The 24638-nt window shown below is 44.9% G+C and overlaps 1 protein-coding gene across 1 annotated transcript in view; it reads right to left on the bottom strand.

Moving 5' to 3' along the window:
- LOC137623128 (acid ceramidase-like) overlaps positions 1-24638 on the bottom strand; it is a 70489-nt gene that overhangs the window by 38863 nt on the left and 6988 nt on the right. The window contains exons 4-5 of the mRNA XM_068353804.1: positions 18594-18683; positions 2920-3113 (exon numbers count right to left, since the gene is read on the bottom strand). Coding sequence (XP_068209905.1) covers positions 2920-3113; positions 18594-18683 — 284 coding nt within the window. The remainder of the gene's footprint in view (positions 1-2919; positions 3114-18593; positions 18684-24638) is intronic.

The raw sequence follows: 24638 nt of genomic DNA, 5'->3' as shown, positions 1-24638 counted from the left end.
GAGGTCTTCTTGCTAAGGGCTCCCAGGCACCAGTCTAGGAAATTAAAGATCTCAAAGGCTCTAAATACACCCTTAAGGAAGTGATCTAGATCTGAGAAGGTCCAGCAGACCTTAGAGCGCCTCATTGCTGTTCTACGAGGAGAGTCTACCAAACTTGAGAAGTCAGCCTGGGCAGAGGCAGGAACTCCCAAGCCTGGTTCCTCTCCTGTGGCATACCAAACGCCCGCTTTAGAAGTGAGCTTAGTCGGAGGAAACATGAAGGAAGTCTTTCCCAGTTGCTGCTTAGACTGCAGCCACTCTCCTAAAATCCTTAACGCTCTCTTAGAGGACCTTGCAAATACGAGTTTAGTATAGGTTGACTTGGCTGGCTGCATGCCCAGCGAAAACTCAGATGGCGGAGAGCGGGGAGTAGCAGAGAAAAAGTGGTCTGGATATACCTCTCTGAACAGAGCCAAGACCTTACGAAAGTCAATAGGAGGCGGAGAAGACTTGGATTCATCCACGTCTGATGAGGGATCCAGGTGTGCAGCCTCATCATCAGAAACCTCATCACCAGAGTGTAGCGCAGTGAGAGGTAAGGTATGCTGAACAGCAGAGTCTACACGAGCGGGAGCAAAAACGCTTGTGGTTACATCCTCAAGTCTCTGTTGAGGCAACACCTGAGGCTCAGGCTGCAAAGGCTGGTCAAAAGAAGTAGCAGAAGGTAGGCGCATGGGTGGAGGAGGCTGACTCCTGGCATGAGTGTCTTGACTCAACAGTTGCGCTTGCTGTAAGGTTGATGGATGCGCAGTAGCAGGTTCCTGAGGAACGAGTTGAGGTTCCTGAGGTGTGAGCTGCGAGCGTTCAGGTAGTGGTTGCGCAGAACGCAGTAATAGTCTCGCGAGTTGAGGTTCCTGAGGCGCAAGGCTAAGGTGTTGAGGTTCTCGCCTTGAGGAGGGTTGAGGTCGCTGCAGCGAGAGCTGAGGAGCCTGCCTCATGGATGGGAGAGGTTGTTGTACCTCAAGAGAGTGTTGCCTCACTGGTGGAACCGCAAGTGGAAGCGGAGGAAGTAAGGTAAAAGCTTCCTGTTCCCATTGCTGAGGTTGCCTTAAGGAAGGCGGAGGTAGCTGCACACCGCTGGAAACTGGCAACTCAGTGCGTGGTAAGGTATCCTGAGGAGCCTCAACATCGTACGCCTGGCAGACAGGACTGCGGTCAGGCGGAGCGATCGCAGGAGAAGGTGTAACCTTCTCCGCCTGACACTCACGCATCAGGACCGCAAGTTGTGACTGCATGGACTGCAGTAGAGTCAACTTGGGGTCGGCAGACACTAAGGTCTGCTGAGGCGAAGCCTTAACAGAAGAGATCTGTTGCGGCAGCACCTTACTCCTTTTAGGAGGAGTGCATTCAACAGATGACTGCGGCGAGTCAGAGCTGATCCAATGACTGCAGCCAGGTTGAGATCTTGAGGTCTGGACTCTGCGTTTGAGCGGTCTTGAGACCTGAGTCCAACGTTTCCTTCCTGACATATCTACAGCAGACGAGTAAAAGACGGGCTCAATCGTCTGCGGGTGGGAGTGACGGTCTCTGGAAGACACGCCCGCAACCACCGAGGATACTTCTGTGCGCCGATCAAGGCCTGCCGAACCCTTTTGCCCTTCGACATTGCTTCTCCCCTGGGCTTGGGAGCTTGCAAGAGGTCCCGGACTAGGAGGACGACTGGCACGCACAGAAGTACCCTCACGCACCACACTGGCACTGACACTAGCACTTGGCACTGCACTGACACTAGCACTCGTCACAGCACTGGCACTATTACCTCCCACTGCACTCTTGACCTTAAGTTCCTTGACTTCGGCCATAAGAGACTTATGATCACTCACCACCGATTCAACTTTGTTACCTAAAGCCTGAATGGCACTCAAAATAACAGACATATCAGGTTGAGGGCCAATAGTAGGTTCGGGGGTAGCCACTACAGGGGGAGGAAAAGGTAGGGGATCATGAGATGAGGAAAAAAGTGAAGAGCGAGAAGAACTCCTCCTAACTCTCTCTCTCTCTAACTTGGTTGAGTACTTAAGAAATCGGACAAAATCAAGTTCCGAAAGTCCGGCGCATTCCTCACATCGATCTTCCAACTGACAGGGTCTTTCCCTACAGTCAGAACAAGCGGTGTGAGGATCTACCGAGGCCTTCGGAATACGCCTATTACAAGACCTACATCGTCTATGGGGTGGGGCTTGTGAAATGTCAGACATCTTGAATTCAAAGAGTTAGCCAAGTGGGGATTCCAAATCAAGCAAAAAGATCGTTAACCATAAATCAGAACTAAATAATAGCTATCTAAGCTAATATAGAAGTTTTCCAGTAAAGCGACAGCCGAAATCTGAGAGAAATACTTCACCAAATAGCCGTGAAAATACTCCAAGATCATAAGCGTATCCCAGAACGTCTTGCCGGAAGCACGACAGAGGAAAAATTGAGGAGGTGTCAACAAGAAGTACTATAGTACCTGGCCATAGGTGGCGCTGGTGAGTACACCCCCTTCTAGTATTGTGATAGCTGGCGTATCCCTCCCGTAGAATTCTGTCGGGCAACGGAGTTGACAGCTACATGATTATCGGGTAAGTTTAATATTGAAAAATAAAATTTTAGTTACAGTATTTGGAGATGGTATGCCACTGAATACTGTTAATTTCAACCTGGTCTTTAACAATTTCTACAATAGACAAATAATGAAGACGTAGTATTATCAAAGTGCAGTATTACTGTATCTATTTCTATGTGAAAAATTAAAAATGATATTCATAGAAGGTAGAATCTATGCTTTATGCTAGAACTCACCCCATGAAGAGACCAAAATCCCAAGAACTCACCCCATGAAGAGACCAAATTCCCAAGAACTCACCCCATGAAGAGACCAAAATCCCAAGAACTCACCCCATGAAGAGACCAAAATCCAAATTCCGACCATGATAGAGATTTCCGTCGGGATCTTGCATTATAATCGAGGTACAGAAGGTAAATGCTTCGTAGAAAATGTTATAGAGGGTAATTTCAGCCACAAGCATATCTGCAGCACTTGCTATGCCGACAACTTCTTCATCGTAGGGGTGAGGCAATGAGGCAGCCACCTGCAGAAAAAAAAAAAAAATGAGAAAACACTATTACTGTATTATTATTATTATTAATATCCAAGCTACAACCCTAGTTGGAAAAGCAAGATGCTACAAGCCCAGGGGCCCCAATAGGGAAAAATGTTATTTTCATTAGTAAAATAAATTTTTGAATATACTTACCCGATAATCATGTAGCTGTCAACTCCGTTGCCCGACAGAATTCTACGGGAGGGATACGCCAGCTATCACTATACTAGAAGGGGGTGTACTCACCAGCGCCACCTGTGGCCAGGTACTACAGTACTTGTTGTTGACGCCACCTCACTTTTTCCTCGGTCCACTGGTTCTCTATGGGGAGGAAGGGTGGGTCAATTAAATCATGATTATCGGGTAAGTATATTCAAAAATTTATTTTACTAATGAAAATAACATTTTTCAATATTAAACTTACCCGATAATCATGTAGCTGATTCACACCCAGGGGGGTGGGTGAAAAACCAGTGTACAAGACTAAAGGATAGCTAAGTATCCCGTATTTCATATAATCAGTTATCCACAATAACAATGAAATAATAAGTACCTGGTAAGGAAGTCGACTTGAACCGTTACTCTGCCTTAACTAAGTTCGTCTTCCTTACTGAGCGCAGCGTTCCTCTTAGGAGGCTGAACAACTCTAAGGTGCTGAAGTATCAAGGGCTGCAACCCATACTAAAGGACCTCATCACAACCTTTAACCTCGGCGCTTCTCAAGAACGAATTGACCACCCGCCAAATCAACAAGGATGTGGAAGGCTTCTTAGCCGACCGTACAACCCATAAAAAGTATTCAAGAGAAAGGTTAAAAGGTTATGGGATTATGGGAATGTAGTGGCTGAGCCCTCGCCTACTACTGCATTCGTTGCTACGAATGGTCCCAGGGTGTAGCAGTACTCGTAAAGAGACTGGACATCTTTGAGATAGAATGATGCGAACACTGACTTGCTTCTCCAATAGGTTGCATCCATAACACTCTGCAGAGAATGGCTCTGTTTGAAGGCCACTGAAGTAGCCACAGCTCCCACTTCATGTGTCCTTACCTTCAGCAAAGCAAGGTCTTCTTCCTTCAGATGAGAATGTGCTTCTCTAATCAGAAGCCTGAATAGTAAGAAACTGAGTTCTTAGAACTTGGAAAAGAAGGTTTCTTGATAGCACACCATAAGGCTTCTGATTGTCCTCGTAAAGGTTAAGACCTTTTTAGATAGTACCTAAGAGCTCTAACTGGGCAAAGTACTCTCTCCAGTTCATTCCCCACCAAGTTGGACAGGCTTGGGATCTCGAACGACTTAGGCCAAGGACGTGAAGGAAGCTTGTTTAGCAAAAACCGAGCTGCAAGGAACATGTAGCCGTTTCAGATGTGAAAACAATGATCCTGCTGAAGGCGTGGATCTCACTTACTCTTTTAGCTGTTGTCAAGCACACGAGGAAAAGAGTTTTTAATGTGAGGTCCTAAAAAGAGGCTGATTGGAGAGGTTCAAATCTTGATGACATAAGGAACCTTAGGACCACGTCTAGATTCCAGCCTGGAGTGGACAACCGACGTTCCTTTGAGGTCTCAAAAGACCTAGGGAGGTCCTGTAGATCTTTGTTGGTGGAAAGATCCAAGCCTCTGTGGCGGAAAACCGCTGCCAACATACTTCTGTAACCCTTGATCGTAGGAGCTGAAAGGGATCTTACGTTCCTTAGATATAACAGGAAGTCAGCAATCTGGGTTACAGTGGTACTGGTTGAGGAAACTGCATTGGTCTTGTACCAGCTACGGAAGACTTCCCCTTGAGACTGATAGATTCTGGGAGTGGATGTTCTCCTTGCTTTGGCAATCGCTCTGGCTGCCTCCTTCGAAAAGCCCCTAGCTCTTGAGAGTCTTTCGAAAGTCTGAAGGCAGTCAGACGAAGAGCGTGGAGGATTGGGTGTACCTTCTTTACGTGAGGTAGACGTAGAAGGTTCACTCCTAGAGGAAGAGTCCTGGGAATGTCGACCAGCCATTGCAGTACCTCTAAGAACCATTCTCTCGCGGGCCAGAGCGGAGCCAACCAACGTCAGCCGTGTCCCTTTGCGAGAGGAGAACTTCTGAAGTACCCTGTTGACAATCTTGAACGGCGGGAATGCATACAGGTCGAGATGGAACCAATCCAGCAGAAAAGCATCCACGTGAACTGCTGCTGGGTCTGGAATCGGAGAACAATACAACAGGAGTCTCTAGGTTATCGAGGTAGCGAACAGATCTATGGTTGGCTGACCCCACAGGGCCCAAAGTCTGCTGCAAACATTCTTGTGAAGGGTCCACTCTGTGGGGATGACCTGACCCTTCCGGCTGAGGTGATCTGCCATGACATTCATACCGCCCTGAATGAACCTCGTTACCAGCGTGAGCTTTCGATCTTTAGACCAGATGAGGAGGTCCCTTGCGATCTAGAACAACTTCCACGAAAGAGTCCCTCCCTGCTTGAAGATGTAAGCCAGGGCTGTGGTGTTGTCAGAGTCCACCTCCACCACTTTGTTAAGCTGGAGGGACTTGAAGTTTATCAAGGCCAGAATAACCGCCAACAACTCCTTGCAATTGATGTGAAGTGTCCTTTGCTCCTGATTCCATGTTCCCGAGCATTCTTGTCCGTCCAAAGTCGCACCCCAGCCCGTGTCTGATGCGTCCGAGAGGAGACGGCGGTCGGGTTTCTGAACAGCCAAAGGTAGACTTCCTTGAGAAGAAAGCTGTTCTTACACCACGCGAGAGAAGACCTCCTCTCTTCGGAAACAGGAACTGAGACCGTCTCTAGCGTCATGTCCTTTATCCAGTGAGCAGCTAGATGATACTGAAGGGGGGGGAGGTGGAGTCTCCCTAACACGATGAACAGGGCCAGCGATGAAAGTGTCCCTGTTAGACTCATCCACTACCTGACTGAGCATCGGTTCCTTCTCAGCATGCTCTGGATGCATTCTAGGGCTTGGAAGATCCTTGGGGCCGACGGAAAAGCCCGAAAAGCTCGACTCTGAAGATCCATACCCAGGGAGACAATGGTCTGGGATGGGACGAGCTGAGACTCCTCAAAATTGACCAGGAGGCCCAGTTCCTTGGTCAGATCCATAGACCATTTGAAAATCTCCAGACAGCGACGACTTGTGGGAGCTCTTAAAAGCCAGTCGTCTGACGGAGCCGGACACAAGATCATGGTACTGCTGCACAGTCTGTGAACTGTCAACCATGGGGAAGCGAGGAAGTACAGTGACAACCCGAAGCTGTCTAGACTGTCTGGGTCGTACAGACAACTCCTTATCGGGTTGCTGAGGTTGCCGCACTGCGTCACAACAAGTCACTTCTGCTGGTTGTTGAACGTCTTCCCAGTGACACACTGACTCCGTAAACAAAAAATCCTCTAACAAGGACTAAGCTTGGACTGCATGTCTTGCAACACAGCTCAAGGTCTATGGGAGCAGGTGTGGTAACAGACGGGATTAGCGACTGAAGTGGAACCATTACCTTCCCTGGAAGCATGTTATGCTTAAATAAAAGTCCATAGGAGGCTACGCAGCTAAAGGCTCCTCTCCAAATGACAGAGTCCTCAAGGGAATATCAGAAGGAGGGAGAAAAGCACTTTCTCATCTACAGGGACCATAACCGAGAAAAGCTAAGTTCTCTCAGTGAGGGTTTCACTGGTGCAAAAGCAGCAGACTAGAAGGCAACGTTATGAAACTGCTTGACAGTCTAGTGAGTTGGCAACAACCAAAGATGTGTGACTGAGAAGCATGCGGTAAGGTATGCAGAGCATGTTGTATGCAGAGCATGCTGTATGCAGAGCATGCTGTATGTAGAGCATGCTGTAAGGTAAGCAGAGCATGTTGCATGGCGTGTAACATTTCTCAGAAATTCCATGACCAGTGCTAGAGTGAGTAATATCGCATTACTGTCCATTGAAAGTGCACATGCCGAGGGAATTGATTTAGACTGTTTTGTTGATGAATTTGATAGCCGGCATGATAATCGTAGAATTAAGCTGCACTAAATGTACTATAATCTACTTCACCTCAGGAAAGGGAAACTCGCCCTGTTGGCAACACTGCACTACTTCATGCATGCTTGCATGGGGTTTTAATATCAACATAATATTTACCTTACATTCATAACTCATGATTCATTTTTGTTTTGAAGATATTTTTGCCATATTTTGTGATTTTGTTAAAAATATATTGCAAGGAATACATATATATTTTTATATTAAGTAATACAAATAACCTCCATTATCATAATGTTTGTGTAGGCATACATGTATATGATTACAAATGCAAGTTATGAAAGTAATGAGGTGTTATTATGTCAATTGTTATTTCCAAGTTGAATGGGAAGTGGCTCAAGTTGAGGAGAAAGTGGCAGATGCATGCGTTGAGGTGGCTGACTCATAGCATGAGGTTGCTGCCTCAAGAGTTGCGCTTGCTGTAAGGGTTGCGGATGCTCAGTAGCAGGTTCCTGAGGAACGAGTTGAGGTTCCTGAGGTGTGAGCTGCGAGAGTTGAGGTAGCGGCTGCGCAGAACGCAGTTCTTGTCTCGCGAGTTGAGGTTCCTGAGGTGCTAGCCTAAGGAGGGTTGAGGTCGCTACAGCGAGTGCTGAGGTGGCTGCCTCATGGATGGAAGAGGTTGTCGTACCTCAAGAGATTGTTGCCTCGCTGGTGGAACCGCAAGCGGAAGCGGAGGAAGTAAGGTATAAGATTCCTGCTCCCATTGCTGAGGTTGCCTTAAGGAAGGCGGAGGTTGCTGCACACCGCTGGTAACTGGCAACTCAGTACGCGGTAAGGTATCCTGAGGAACCTCAACATCGTACGCCTGGCAGACTGGACTGCGGTGAGGCGGAGCGATCGCAGGAGGAGGTGTAACCTTCTCAGCCTGAAACTCACGCATTAAGACCGCAAGCTGCGACTGCATGGACTGCAGCAAAGTCGTCTTGGGATCAACAGACGATAAGGTCTGTTGAGGCAAAGCCTTAATAGAAGATGAGGTCTGTTGAGGCATCGCCTTACCTCTCTTAGGAGGTGTGCAGTTACCTGATGACTGCGGAGAGTCAGAGCTAACTCAATGACTGCATCCGGGTTGTTGAACTCTAGAGGTCTGGACTTTACGTTTAAGAGGTCTTGAGACCTGAGTCCAGCGTTTTCTCCCCGAAATTTCTTCTGCAGACGAGCAAAATAAGGGCTCAATCGTCTGCGGGTGGGAGTGACGGTCTCTGTAAGACACGCCCGCAACCACCGAGGATACTTCTGTGCGCCGATCAAGGCCTGCCGAACCCTTTTGCCCTTCGACATTGCTTCTCCCCTGGGCTTGGGAGCTTGCAAGAGGTCCCGGACTGGGAGGACGACTGGCACGCACAGAAGTACCCTCACGCACAACACTGACACACTTTGCGCTAATCACTTATCACTTTTGAATTTCTGTTTGCACTTATTTCACTGAACTCGAAACTTTAAGTGGTTTGTACCTGAAACACGCAATTCTATCCTTCCTTAAAAGTTAGTAATTGCGAAAACAGAATTACAATGTAACAGAAAAATCTAATGAAAGATAAATAATTCAGTGGCTGGAAAGAGACTAAACACTAGAACAAATAAACTACGTTTAAAATCTCTCACCGCATAAAGCTTGAGAACAAGAATAAACTCAAGAAACGTTTACCTTCTTCCCCTAAAGAGACTAGGGAGAAGAGCAAAAACGATAACAACGTTACTCGCTTGAACGAAACGTTTATCCAGCTCTCTCTCCCTCCGTCTCTATCTCTCTCTCTCTCTCTCTCTCTCTCTCTCTCTCTCTTGACTTAGAACCTGAGAGAAGAGCCCAATCATATATCGTTAAAACATATTATTGTTAAAGGAAAAAAACTGAAATATTTCCCAAATAAAAAGTTCCTTTATTAGAATAAAAACCATTAAGCTAAGAAAGAATGAACAAAACGTTAGAAACGGTTACTCTTACTGCAACGTGACACCGTGAAAATTCTCTCTCTATCGTAACGATAGAGCGCAAGTTGAACGTTCTGAACGTCAACAACTGCAGAGACAAAACAAAACGTTAGTTCAACTTTGAAAACAGTACGAGACTATCAAAGAAATTCTTTCAAAAAACATTAAAATAGCATAATATGTTAACAGGTAAAACCGAAATGACGGGCTCAATGATAATTAACTTCGGTACAAGAAAAGACCGCCTACTATTAGGAAAGGTCGAATATAAACAAATATAAAAATTAATTTTAATAAGTTTATAAAAAAGGAAGTTAATCGAAGAGGCCTATAAAAGGCAGAGAGATATAAAATAAATCTATAACTTTTGTTAAGCAAAATTAAGAAAGAGAGTCTATACTCTCTTAGACACCAACACTTCCGTCTAAGGGAAGGGTCGGCCATTTAAAGGTGAAAGAGAGTTCATACTCTCTTCGTCACCATAACTAATCAAATTAATTCCAAAAGCTAGCTAAGCTAATATAGAAGTTTCCAGTATAGCGAATAGCTGCAAATTTTAGAGAAATACTTCACCAAACCGTGAACAATACTCCAAAATCATAAGCGTATCCAAGAACGTCTTGCCGGAAGCACGACAGAGGAAAAAGTGAGGTGGCGTCAACAACAAGTACTGTAGTACCTGGCCACAGGTGGCGCTGGTGAGTACACCCCCTTCTAGTATAGTGATAGCTGGCGTATCCCTCCCGTAGAATTCTGTCGGGCAACGGAGTTGACAGCTACATGATTATCGGGTAAGTTTAATATTGAAAAATAGCCCAGTGAGGAAAGGAAATAAGGAAATAAATGAATGAAGAGAACAAATTAACAATAAATCATTCTAAAAAAGGCAACAACGTCAAAACAGATATGTCCTATATAAACTATTAACGTCAAAAACAAATATGTCCTATATAAACTATAAAAAGACTCATGTCCGCTTGGTCAACAAAAAAGCATTTGCTCCAACTTTGAACTTTTGAAGTTCTACTGATTCAACTACCCGATTAGGAAGATCATTCCACAACTTGGTAACAGTTGGAATAAAACTTCTAGAGTACTGCATAGTATTGAGCCTCAGGATGGAGAACGTAAGTGTCACATTCAGATCTTCCAGGACAGTTCCATCCTGTTAGTAATACCAGTCAGGCCTTCTCCATCATGAGGCTCAATTCTTCACAGTATTCTAGAAGTTTTATTCCAGCGGTGACCAAATTGTGGAATAATCTTCCTAAACGGGTAGTTGAACTGGTAGAGCTTCAAAAGTTCAATCTTGCAGCAAATGTTTTTATATTGAACAGGCTGACATTAGTCCCTTATAGTTTATAAATGAAATATACATTTTGATGTTACTATTTTTAAAAAATTCAAATTAATTCTTGTTTTTCAAATGGTTTATTTATTTCATTATTTCTTTTTTTCCCTGTTGGAGCCCTTGCTTTTCTAACTAGGGTTGTTGCTTAGCTAGTAATAATAATAATAATAGTGCAGGGATTTTGAACATATAAATCTAAGCGCAAATTTTGGCAAAGACCAAAATAACAACGAAGCTTCCTACAGGGCTCCAAGGAATGACGGAGGGACAAACTCCAGGGGATTTATGCTCGTTATTATTTCTCCTCCAAACCAACGATCATTAAGAAGACGCACTTGGCAAAAAAAAAAAAAAGGGGGGGGGAGGGAGCCCCACCAAAGACTAGGCTGTTGTAGCTTCTGCAAGAATGGATTTGGAATCATAATCTGATAATCTAATGCCTCTACTTTTACCTTTTCTTAAATGGAAGGTCCATTAAGCAATCTTCCACAAGATGGGGGAGCCGGACCCAACAAGATAAGCTTACATGTTTGTACACCTTACCTCAACCCAAGGGTGATATTTAGATTATTGAAAGTGTAAAATCTACCTTCATTCCCATGAATAATAAATTGTATAGCTATTTAAGCAATATTTAACCCTTTTACCCCCAGGCTATTTGGAACTTTCCAACCATTAACCCCCAGGCATTTTTTTTTCAAGCACATTTTGCAGCATAGTTTCTTTAAATTGCTCTAACAGCCTTAATTTTCGTCATAGAGAGGTCAGGTTGGTCTCATTCTCTTGGAAAATGCCCGAATTTTCTCAAAAATATGCAAAAAAAAATGTAAATAGCAATTTTTTGCAAGGACGTACCGGTACGTCCATGGGGGTAAAGGGATGAGTTTTGTGAAACGTACCAGTACGTCCTTTAGGGGTAAAAGGGTTAACTTTTTCATGCAGGATAACATTCCGAGAATTATCACCATTTCAAAGCATACCTGAGCCAAAGGCATAAATAAAGTAGGAAGTTCTTTTTACATAAAGAAGCAAGACAAAAAGGAAGAACTGACACAGACTAAACAGAAATGGCAGAATAGGACAAGGGCAGTCTTGAGTTCACCCAGGATGTGATATGGGCAAGCTGCATAAGCTGGAAAGTTTTAAATCAAATAGGGACTACCCAGATTTTTTCTAATTTCAACGGCCAAAACAGTCCCTTCCAGAAAAAATGAACTTCAGGAAGATTCAATAAAATAATAATGATTCAGCCCTATAAAAAAAAAAAAGAGAAAAGTGTACACACAATGAAATACTTTAGACCAGTGGTTCCCAACTTGGGGGGGAAATTTCCCCCTGGGGTAAATTTGAAGCTTCCAGGGGGGAAATAATTACACTACCTATTAACTAAAACAAGCGGAAAATGTCCACACAGTACGTGCGGTCATTTGTTGCTAGCCATTCAATTGTGATATGATCATATCATTTCTCACTGACAGGATATTGAAGGGGAGAATTGCAATATCATGCCCATTTCTGAGGCAGGCGAGTGGGCATGAGGGCTGGGCGGGTCATAAAGGGGGGAAATCTGGATGGTTGAACTGGGTGCAGGGGGGAAATGACAGAAAAAAGGTTGGGAACCACTGCTTTAGACTAAGATATTGGAAAAATGTTATTTTGATAATAAAATAAATTTTTTAATATACTTACCCGGTGATTATAATAGCTGCAACTCTGTTGCTCGACAGAAAAACTCTACGGAAAAATTCGCCAGCGATCGCTACACAGGTAGGGGGTGTACTCAACAGCGCCATCTGTCGTTCAGATACCCAGTACTCATTGTAAACAAAGAACTCAATTTTCTCCTCAGTCCACTGTGTCTCTATTGGGGAGGAAGCGAGGGTCCTTTAATTTATAATCACCGGGTAAGTATATTCAAAAATTTATTTTATTATCAAAATAACATTTTTCAATTTTTAACTTAGCCGGTGATTATAATAGCTGATTCACACCCAGGGGGGTGGGTAGAGACCAGCAAAATATGTTTACATCATATGAGCTAAGAATTTTTATTTCATTTTAGAAGTTATCAAAATAACTAAACAAAATAAATAGGTACCTGGTAAGGAAGTCGACTTGAACAATTACTCTGCCTTTTTAAGTACGTCTTCCTTACGGAGCCTCGCGATCCTCTTAGGATGCTGAGCGACCCCTAGGATCTGAAGTATCAAGGGTTGCAACCCATACAACAGGACCTCATCAAAACCTCTAATCTAGGCGCTTCTCAAGAAATGACTTTGACCACCCGCCAAATCAACTAGGATGCGAAAGGCTTCTTAGCCTTCCGGACAACCCAAAAACAACAATAAAAACATTTCAAGAGAAAGATTAATAAGGTTATGGAATTAGGGAATTGTAGTGGTTGAGCCCTCACCCACTACTGCACTCGCTGCTACGAATGGTCCCAGAGTGTAGCAGTTCTCGTAAAGAGACTGGACATCCTTAAGATAAAAAGATGCGAACACTGACTTGCTTCTCCAATAGGTTGCGTCGATTATACTTCGCAGAGATCTATTTTGTTTAAAGGCCACGGAAGTTGCGACAGCTCTAACTTCGTGTGTCCTTACCTTCAGCAAAGCTTGGTCTTCCTCATTCAGATGGGAATGAGCTTCTCGTATTAACAGTCTGATAAAATAGGATAAAGCATTCTTTGACATAGGCAAAGATGGTTTCTTAACTGAACACCATATAAAGCTTCAGACGGGCCTCGTAAAGGTTTAGTTCATTTTAAATAGAACTTAAGAGCTCTTACAGGGCATAAGACTCTTTCTAGTTCATTTCCAACCATACGATAAGCTTGGAATATCGAACGATTTTGGCCAAGGTCGAGAAGGCAGCTCGTTTTTGGCTAGAAAACCAAGTTGTAGAGAACATGTAGCCGTTTCAGATGAGAATCCGATGTTCTTGCTGAAGGCATGAATCTCACTGACTCTTTTAGCTGTGGCTAAGCATACCAGGAAAAGAGTCTTTAAGGTGAGATCTTTCAGGGAGGCTGATTGTAGCGGCTCGAACCTGTCTGACATAAGGAATCTTAGTACCACGTCTAAATTACAACCAGGTGTAACCAAACGACGCTCCTTCGTGGTCTCAAAAGACTTAAGGAGGTCCTGTAGATCTTTATTGTTGGAAAGATCTAAGCCTCTGTGACGGAAGACTGATGCCAACATGCTTCTGTAACCCTTGATAGTGGGAGCTGAAAGAGATCGTTCTTTCCTCAGATATAAGAGGAAGTCAGCTATTTGAGTTACAGAGGTACTGGTCGAGGATACGGATACTGACTTGCACCAGTTTCGGAAGATTTCCCACTTCGATTGGTAGACTCTAAGGGTGGATGTTCTCCTTGCTCAAATCGCTCTGGCTGCCTCCTTCGAAAAGCCTCTAGCTCTCGAGAGTCTTTCAATAGTCTGAAGGCAGTCAGACGAAGAGCGTGGAGGCCTTGGTGTACCTTCTTTACGTGTGGCTGACGTAGAAGGTCCACCCTTAGGGGAAGTGTTCTGGGAACGTCTACTAGCCATCGAAGTACCTCGGTGAACCATTCTCTCGCGGGCCAGAGGGGAGCAACTAGCGTCAACCTTGTCCCTTCGTGAGAGGCGAACTTCTGCAGTACCTTGTTGACAATCTTGAACGGAGGGAATGCATATAGATCTAGATGTGACCAATCTAGGAGAAAGGCATCTATATGAACTGCTGCTGGGTCCGGGATTGGTGAGCAAAATATTGGGAGCCTCTTGGTCATCGAGGTTGCGAAGAGATCTATGGTTGGCTGGCCCCAGGTGGCCCAAAGTCTCTTGCATACATCCTTGTGGAGGTCCGACTGAGACAATCTGCCATGACATTCAAGTTGCCTTGGATGAACCTCGTTACTAGTGATATGTTTAGACCTTTTGATCAGGTGAGGAGGTCCCTTGCGATCTCGTACAACGTCAGAGAGTAGGTCCCTCCTTGCTTGGAGATGTACGCCAAAGCCGTGGTGTTGTCCGAGTTCACCTCCACCACTTTGCCTTGAAGGAGAGACCTGAAGCTTTTCCAGGCCAGACGTACTGACAGTAGCTCCTTGCAGTTGAAATGCATTGTCCTTTGAATCGAGTTCCATATTCCCGAGCATTCCCGACCGTCTAATGTCGCACCCCAGCCTACGTCCGATGCGTCCGAGAAGAGAACGTGGTTGGGAGTCTGAACAGCCAGGGGAAGACCCTCTCTTAGGTTGATATTGTCCTTTCACCAAGTCAGACAAGACTTTATCTTTTCGGAAACTGGGATCGAGACCGCTTCTAGCGTCTTGTCCTTTTTCCAGTGAAAAGCTAGATGGTATTGAAGAGGACGGAGGTGTAGTCTTCCTAGTGACACAAATTGATCCACGGATGACAGCGTCCCTACCAGACTCATCCACAGCCTGACTGAGCAGCGTTCCTTCTGCATCTTCTGGATGGATAGCAGGGCTGGGGGCTGATCGTCTTGTTGTTCAGCAACGTCCTCATCAGAGGGTTCCTCATCCGAAACTGATGAGGAAACGGCAACGGAGTGGGTAACGTCTGGCTCGCTGACTCCGGTCGCACTGGTGGATGCGTGACGGAGCCGGACGCAATATCATGGAACTGCTGCACAGTCTGTGAACTGTCAACAACCATGGGTGCGCGAGGAAGCACAGCGTCAACCCGAGACTGTCTAGACCGTCTGGGTTGTGCAGTCAACACCCTACCGGGTTGCTGAGGTTGACGCACTGCGTCAAAACAAGTCACCTCTGCTGGTTGTTGAACGTCCTGAACGTCAACAACCACCTCCGAGCGTCGCTTAACGTCAACGTGCGGCTGGCAACCCACACTGGGTCGCATCGGTGGAGGAACCACCTCAACTGGCAGACGCGAGTAGGTTACCTCAGCGTCAACAGGGCGCACAACCGACCGGTTGGAAGGTTGTTGGCCAGAAGGTTCCTCTCCGCATTTAAGTCCTCTATCAAGGACGCAAGCTTGGACTGCATGTCTTGCAGCAAAGCCCATTTAGGGTCTACGGGAGCAGGTGTGGCAACAGACAGGGTTAGCGACTGAGGCGGAACCGTTTACCATCCCTGAAAGCCTTGTTATGCGTGACATAATAGTACAGCAAAACTTCAAAGGCTCGACAACAGCTGTGAAGTTGACCTGTAAACAACTTGGAGCGTCTCCTGGCTAGGCGCCAGGGAGAGTCTACCAGAATTGAGAAGTCTATCTGGGCAGAGGCATGAACTCCCAAGCCGAGAACTTCTCTCGTGTCATATCAGACTCTCGCTCTATAAACCAGTTTAAAAGAAGGGAAAGCAAAGGCTGTATCCCCCAAACTCCTTCTGGTGAAAAACCAGTCGCCTAGCCAACGTAACGCTCTCTAGGAGAGCGAGAGAGCACTAGCTTAAAAACAACGGCTTCGAAGTAGCTAGGCCTAGTGTAAGCTCCGACGTTTAGGCGAACGAGGAGCAGCAGTTACAAAAAGAACCGGACGAAGATCCTTAAAAAAAAATCATCATGATTTAATTAAAGTCCATAGGAGGCTAAGCAGCTTTAGGCTCCTCTCCATCTGACAGAGTCCTCAAGGGAATATCAGTAGGAGGGAGAACGGCAACTTCCTCATCTACAGGAACCTTGTCCGATAAAAGCCGAGTCTCTCACTGGTGCATTAGTAGCGGACCAGAACGCAACGTCATGTAACTGCTTGACAGTCTGTGAACTGTCAACAACTGAACTGTCAACCACAACAGGTGCGTGAGGACGCACACCGTCCACTCGAGACTGCTTTGACTGCCTAGACTGAGCAGTCAAAACAACTCTAGAATGCGGAGGTTGACGCACAGCGTCAAAACAAGTCAACTCCGATTGTTAGTGAACGTCTTGAACGTCAACAGGAGCATCAGCCAGTGGCCTAACGTCCAAATGCGGCTGAAAAACCACACGAGACCGCATCGAGTGTGGTTCTAAACAACCTGACTGACGTGACTAAGCTGCGCCAACGTCAACAGTAAGCACAAAGGAACGTTAGGTTGGCTGAAAGCCAGGATATCGATGAGATAAACGGCTAGACTCAACGGACTAATCGGCAGAATAGTCTTCCATAAGGGAGGCAAGCATATACTGCATGTCTTGCCATACAACCCATTAAGGATCAACGGAAATGGTTGTGGTAATAGACGAGGGTAACGTCTGTGACCGCAACACTTTGCCTACAAAAAAAAACTTTCGGAGTCTGTGTTACGCTTTTGTTAGGCGGCGAGCAGTTATCCGATGACTGCATAGGGTCAGAGCTGTCCTAATGGCTGTAACCAGGACGCTGGACCTGTCCTGAAAGACTGACTTTCGCTTAAGGGCTTCGAAACCTTGTGACAGGTTTCTTATGCGAAAAGCCTACGGATGGCGAGGAGAAACAACGTCTCTCTCGTCTTATGGTAGGGGAGATCTTGGTAAGATACACCCGATACCATAGAGGGAAAACGTCTGTTCGTTGGTCAAGGCCTCTCGAACCCATAAGTCGTTTGACATTACTTCTCCCCTGGGCTTGGGAGCATGTAAGAGGTCCCGGACTAGGTGAACGACAGGCACGAACAGACGAACCCTCGGACGCAACACTGTAACACTTTGCGCCTCGGACGCAACACTGTAACACTTTGCGCCTCGGACGCAACACTGTAACACTTTGCGCATATCACTTTATCACTTCGATTTTCTGTTTTGCACTTATTTCTACCTGAAACACGCAATTCTACCCTTCATTAAAAGGTAGTAATTGCGAAATCAGTCGTATAATGCAAGCTCATAATACAAGCAAAAAACAGAAAACATATTTTAAGATAAAAAGAAAAATCAGTGGCTGGGAAAGAGACTAAACACTAGTTCATATAACTACGTTTTCAATCTCTCACCGCACATAGCCTGGGGACGAGAATAAAAACCTAAAAACGTTTTATCCTTCCTCCCCGTACAGCGACTAGGGACGTGAGTAACACGAGAACAACGTTACCCGCTTGAACGGAACGTTTTCTCTCCTCTCTCCCTCCGTCTCTATCTCTCTCTCTCTTTCTCTCTTGATTTCGCACCTAAGAGAAGAGCCCAATTATATATCGTCAAAAAAACATGTTATTTGACTAAAGGAAAAAACTGAAAGGTTTTTCAAATAAAAAGTTCCTTTAAACTAGAATTTAAAACATTTAAGCTAAGAAAGAAAGAACAAAACGTCAGAATCGATTTACTCTTACTGCAAAGTGAAACCGTGATACACTCTCTCTCTATCGTAACGATAGAGCGCATGTTGAACGTCCTGAACGTCAACAACTGCGTAGCATAAACTAAACGTTAGTTCATCTTTGAAAACAGTACGAAGACTATCAAAGAAATTCTTTCATAAAATATTACATTTAAAAAGTTTTAAATCCTTAGCTCTTTAAAAGCTAAAGACGATATAAAGGGCTCAACGTTGATTAACTTCGGTTTCCAAGTTAGGACCGCCTACTCTCAGGAAAGGTCTATATAAACAAAGCATTAAAATTTATTTTTATATGTTTATAAAAAATGGAAAGTTAATCGAAGAGGCCTAATAAAGGCGGAGAGATATAAAATATATAGAGGAAAATCTATAACGTGATAAGATAATTACTAAAAGCCTAAACACACTTCCGTCTAAGGGAAGGGTCGGCCATTTAAAAGTGAAAGAAAGTCCATACTCTCTTTGTAACCATAATTAAATCTATCCAAAACGAGTTCAAGATTTAAGATGAAGATAAAACACCTGCATAGCGAAAGCTCAAAACTAGAATAGTGTACTTCACCAAATAGTTGTGAAAACAAATCCAGTTCGCAACAGCGAATTAGTAGGTCTTGCCAGTAGCCCGACATAGAGAAAATCGAGTTCTTGTTTACAATGAGTACTGGGTATCTGAACGACAGATGGCGCTGTTGAGTACACCCCCTACCTGTGTAGCGATCGCTGGCGAATTTTTCCGTAGAGTTTTTCTGTCGAGCAACAGAGTTGCAGCTATTATAATCACCGGCTAAGTTAAATATTGAAAAACATCAGTATTGTAGTACAGTAAAGTAACAAGTTTAAGCACAAATAATGTGCAAAAAACAATCCAATTTGGACAACACAAAGACAAACCACATAAAACTTTGCCTTATCCAAGTTGTTGATGATGAAATTGAAGAGTTTTTCTCCAAGAAGTGTGAGTGTCAAATTTTTGACATCGTCGATAAGGCCCGCAATCTGCAAGAAAATTTAAGGCTTAGTATTTGTCACTTATCTTTACATTCATGAACTTAAATCTCATCTTACTGCCAAAATGAATTTTACCAGATTATACAGACCGGTACACTGTACATCAAAATAAAGGATTTCATAGTAGTATATATAAGCAATAATACAGAAGAGTAATGATGACAAAATAGGAAACGTACTGGCTTCTGCAGTAAAATACAGTATATAACACATTAATACAGTATTCCAAATGTTTAAATTGATTTGTATCTTTCCTAGTTTTACAAACCTGACGTCTTTAATAAGATGTTTCAGCGTGAGCTGGATACGATCAATAGAATCGCTTAACAGGAAGTTAAACGACTGGTGGAGAGAACTGGTGAGAAGTCCTACACTACCCCCAGCCAGACTGTCCTTTCTTTTGATCGTTTGGCTCAGGACTGAGAGGGGTGGCTGAGGAGGGAAGTAAGCTTATAGGACTCGGGTTTATATAGCTATGATAAATAAAATCACTTTAGAAATTTGTGACTTGTTCCTATGGGAAATACAAATCATTGTCTTTTAATAGGGTGTGGCTGATAGAAAAGAGTGGGCCACAAGGATAGTTCTTTCAGGACCTCGACTAAAAGGGCTTACAGATTGGGATGCCATTCAGCATGTGGCCATTTGAGAGCCCCCAGAGTCATCCTAGAATAATCAAAACATGGTTGATTAACAGACTGATCAGGCAGAACGGAGGAAAAGCATACACATCCAGGTGATCCCATGGGTTTTGGAAGGGATCTTTAAACAAAGCCCATGGGTCTAGAATCAGGAAGCATAACAAGGGAGCTTCCGGTTTAACTGTGCAGCAAACAAGTTGATCCCGAAGAACTCAACAGGACAAGAAGCCTCTCTGCTATGCAAGAAATAAGGACCACTTCGACCTTACAACCTGCCCTGGTGACAGTGTGTCTGCTAGTACATTCATCTTGCCCGGAATGTACCAGGTTGACAATTCTACGGTGTGGAACGTCACCCAGACATATATCTGCTTTGTCAAGTCGCAGACTAGAATGGCGATTTGGGCCTTGTGGGAGAATGGGGTAATCCCCTTCTACCTTACATCCCCACTACTCTCCCAAACAGAATGCATGGTTTCTCCCCCCAGCTGGGTCAGTGGAGCCAAGCTTAATCCTACTTAAAAGAATGAAGGTTTATATCCGTATCAGAACAGCTATTACTACTTGAACCCAAGTTGGAAACGCAGGGTGCTATAAGCTGAGGGGCTCCAACAGGGGAAATAGCCCGTGAGGAGAGGAAAAAAGAAAAATAATATTTTCATTATAAAATAAATTTTTGAACATACTTACCAGCTGGTTATATAAGAATGGCTAAAGTCCCTGGACGCCCGGCAGAAAATTCAAAATCTCGCGGCTATCGCAGATATGCCAGGTGTATACTAGCACCCTTGCGGTAGACAGGCCAAACTAATCCAACCAATTCAGACCTTCCATGCCCCTTGGTCTCTAGAGGGGAGGAGGGTGGGATTATAACTTACATAACCAGCGGGTAAGTATGTTCAAAAATTTATTTTATTATGAAAATATAATTTTTAAACATAAAACTTACCAGCTGGTTATATAAGAATGACTGATTGACACCTTTGGTGGTGGGTCAGAGACAGAAACGTAATTGGAAATTCACTTAAGAGTTACACATAACAAACTTAAGAGGCTTGTACCCGATAAGGAAGCTGACTGCAATGGTTCTCTGCCTCATTCTGTCTGCTATCCTTAGGAGATCCAGCGGTCCACCCAGGGGGCTGATGATCTCCAGGAGCTGTCAAACGGTGCCATAACCTATAACTTGACAGGACCTCAACTAATACCCTTGTTCCGGGCGCTCTGAAGGAACAACATGACCACCTGACCAAATCAACAGATTGCGGAAGACTGACGACCAATCTCCACATACAACCAAAATAACTAAACAAGTTCCAAGAGGTAGAAAAGGGTACTAGGATTTAGGGGAGCGCAGTGGTAGATCCTTCACCTACTACCGCATTCGCCGCAACGAATGGGCCCAAAGTGTAGCAGTCCTCATAAAGAGTCTGGAGACGTTTCAAATAATGGGATGCGAATACAGATTTACTTCTCCAAAAAGTTGTATCCATTATGCTTTGCAGAGAACGATTTTGATTAAAAGCCACCGAAGTAGCTACTGCTCTAACTTCGTGTCTTCACCTTAAGCAGTCTAAGATCTGCCTCACCACACTGGGCGTGAGCTTCTCTAATCAAGAGCCTTATGAAAAAGGATAAAGCGTTCTTCGACATAGGCAGCGAAGGCTTCTTAACTCCACACCAGAGCGCCTCCGAGCTGCCTCTCAAACTCTTTGTTCTGTCCAAATAGTCCCTTAGTGCCCTAACAGGACAGAGCACCCTTCCCACTTCATTGATCACTACATCATAGAGATTGGCAATCTCAAAAGACTTTGGCCATGGATGGGAAGGACGCTCATTCTTGGCCAGAAAACCAAGCTGCAAGGAACATATGGCTTTCCCGTCTCTGAAACCAATGTTCTTGCTCACAGCATGAATCTCACTGACTCTTTTAGCTGTCACTAAGCTAACCAAGAAAAGGATCTTCAAGGTTAAATCTTTAAAAGAGGCCGAGTGCAATGGCTCGAATCTGTCACTCATGAGGAATCTAAGAACTACATCCAAATTCCAAGCAGGTGATTCCTGATGACATCTCTTAGAAGTTTCAAAAGACCTAAGGAGATCTTGTAGGTCTTTATTGTTGGAGAGATCCAAATCCCTATGCCTGAAAACAGTTGCCAGCATACTTATGTACCCCTTGATAGTCGAGGCAGAAAAGTTATGCTTAGTTCTAAGATCTAAGAAGAAATCGGCAATCTGTGTTATAGAGGTACTGGAGGAAGAAACAGAGTTAGCTCTACACCATTCTCTGAATACCTCCCACTTGGACTGATACACCTTGATGGTAGAAGTCCTCCTTGCTCTTGCAATAGCCTTGGCTGCCTCTTTCAAAAATCCTCTAGATCTTGCGAGTTTTTCGATAGTCTGAAGGCAGTCAGACGTAGAGCTTGGAGGTTCAGATGGTTTCTGGCCAAGTGGGGCTGTCTGAGAAGATCTGGTCTTGACGGTAGGCTTCTCGGAATGTCCACCATCCATTCCAGTACCTCTGTGAACTAACTTTTTGACGGCCAGAAAGGATCAACTAGGGTCATCCTGGTCTCCTCGTGAGACACAAACTTCTGTACCACCTTGTACAGGATCTTGAAGGGTGGGAACGCGTACGCATCCATGTGTGACCAATCTAACAGGAACGGGTCTATGTGAGCCGCCTCGAAATCCGGAACTGAGCAGTACGTCTCCAGCCTTTTCGTCTTCGAGGTTGCAAACAGATCTATGAGGGGACGACTCCACAACCGCCACAGCTTTTTGCAAACGTCTAGGTGTAATGTCCACTCTGTGGGGGGAACTTGGTCCCTCCTGCTGAGTCTGTCCGCACTCACGTTCTTGAGCCCCTGAATAAATTGTGTCAATAAAATAATCCTCCTCTCCTTCGCCCATACGAGAAGAGATCTCGCTAACTCGTAAAGAGACTTTGAGTGAGTCACCCCCTGCTTTGCTATATACGCTAGGGCCGTGGTGCTGTCGGCATTGATCTGAACCACCTTGCCTAGGACTAGATTCTCAAAGCCCTTGAGGGCTAAGTGCACAGCTAAAAGCTCCTTTTGATTGATATGAAGAATCTCTTGCTCTTTTGTCCACAGACCTGAGATCTCTTTTTTCGCTAAGGTTGCTCCCCACCCCGAGTTTGAGGCGTCGGAAAACAACAAGAGGTCTGGGCTCTTTTGCTCCGAGAGGCCCTCCTGGAGTCTGTGAACGTTGTTTCACCACTGAAGGTGTGTTCTGATGGTATTCGTAATGGGAATACTCTCCCTGTCGAGACTGTCCCCTTTCTTCCAATTAGCATTGAGATGAAACTGAAGGGGACGTAGGTGCAACCTCCCCAGAGACACAACTCTTCCAGTGATGAGAGGGTCCCCAGAATGCTCTCTTAGAGGAGCGGGAGAGAACCATTTTTGTGAATAAGGATGTCCTTGCTGCTTTACCAAGGGTAAATTCCAAAGGAGGAGATCGCGGAGCAACAGGAGTAAAATGGTCTGGAAATAACTCCGTGAAGACATTCAGGGAGGCTAGCAGGAAGCTTAGAGCCTCGACTATGAGGGCGTTCGAGAACACGTCCAACAAGACGTTTCGAAACTCGTAGAGCAGCCTGCTCGCTGTCACGATCCCGACAATAGCTGTCACGTGTGCTGGCTTGAGGTTTGTCGCTACGCTGGTAGTTCTGCATGAACGATGAGAGCTTGCTTTGCATCTCTTGTAGCATAACAAAATTAGGATCTGAATGTTGTGAAATCGGTGATGAAACCACAACGTTCTCCTCATCGCTCAGGGGAACAGAGCGCCTGGAAGGTGAAAACCAGTCTGAAGGCTGTGTGGGCGCCTGGTCCTGACTGCATATTAGGATCCTTGGAAGTGTCCAACGTCCTATAAGGACGTTTTATCGGGGGACTGTCAAACGACTCTGGTGTATTCCAGTGACTACATCCAGGTCATGAACTAGCAGGACGTTGGTAGGCCTTGTCAAAGGTCCTCTTAAAAGGTCTAGAAGCAATCTTCCAGCCTCTTTTAGGCAAGGGATCATCCGAAGATGACGAAAAACACAACCTCATCTTTCCATTGGTGAGGGTGAACGTCCTGGGAAGCGCCCCCAGGTAAGTTTGAGGGGACGTCTGCTCGTGTTTTAAAGCCTCTCGACTCCTTGCGCTTTTCGACATTCCTTCTCCCAGGGGTTAGGGAGCTTGGAAGAGGTCTAGGACTAGGAGGACGACAGATGTAAGCTGGCGCACTCTCCACTGCATTCTTTTCACTTTCACCCTTCAACTGTCTTACATCGGACATCAGCTGTGTCCTGTCCGCAGCAAGCGATTCCACTTTAGCGCCCAGCGCTTGAATCGCAACTAACATATCTTTGAGTGACGGCTCATTAGCAGTTGCAGTAGCGGGATCAGGATCTACCACTACAGGGGAAGGAATAGGGTTAATGACATGGGAAGAGGAAAAGTCTTTAGAAGAGCGAGAAGAACTTCGCCTCAATCTATCCCTTTTGAGTTTAAGTCTATATCTATCAAACTCGATCCATTCACGCTCTGATAGTAGAACACACTCATCACAGCGATTCCCCAAATCACACTCTTTAACTCTGCAAGCAACACAGAGAGAATAGGGGTCAAGTGAAGCTTTTGCCATTTGGGTCTTACACCCGCTACTCACACATAACATAAAAGTTATAGGGGGGGCGGCCATTTTGAAAAATTTAAAGAGAGATCAGACAATCAAAGGTCAAAAATTTTCTAATTCAAATCAAATAAAAGAATATCCAATGCAAGATCAATAACAAGCGGGAGTCAACAACCAAAGTTTTGTACTTCACCAAAATAAGATCAATAATGACGAGAGTAGAATTCACGTGTCGCCGCTAGAGACGGCAGAGAATATATGAGGGTTCCTGGAATGGTTCCCAGGTACCTCGCTAGGGCGCAGGGGTGGTACAACTGGCTATCCAATTGGTGAGAGTTTTGAATTTTCTGCCGTGACGTCAGGGACGTAAGCTATATATATAACTACCGGGTAAGTTTTATGATTAAAACACTAATGCAAAAGCCCAAAACAAAAAGACAGAGTACATCCCCAAATAAACCGTCCAAATCAAAGTAAATTGCGAGAGAATTTCCAACGTTCTAGCCAGTATGGCGGCAGAGAAGGTCTGAATTGGTTGGATTAGTTCGGCCTGTCTGCTGCAAGGGCGCTAGTATACACCTGGCATATCTGCGAAAGCCGCGAGCTTTTGAATTTTCTGCCGGGTGTCCAGGGACTTTAGCCATTCTTA

The sequence above is a fragment of the Palaemon carinicauda genome, chromosome 30 (assembly GCF_036898095.1).
Source record: "Palaemon carinicauda isolate YSFRI2023 chromosome 30, ASM3689809v2, whole genome shotgun sequence".
In the NCBI taxonomy this organism is placed as follows: domain Eukaryota; kingdom Metazoa; phylum Arthropoda; class Malacostraca; order Decapoda; family Palaemonidae; genus Palaemon; species Palaemon carinicauda.
This window is presented reverse-complemented; position numbering and strand designations above follow the sequence as displayed.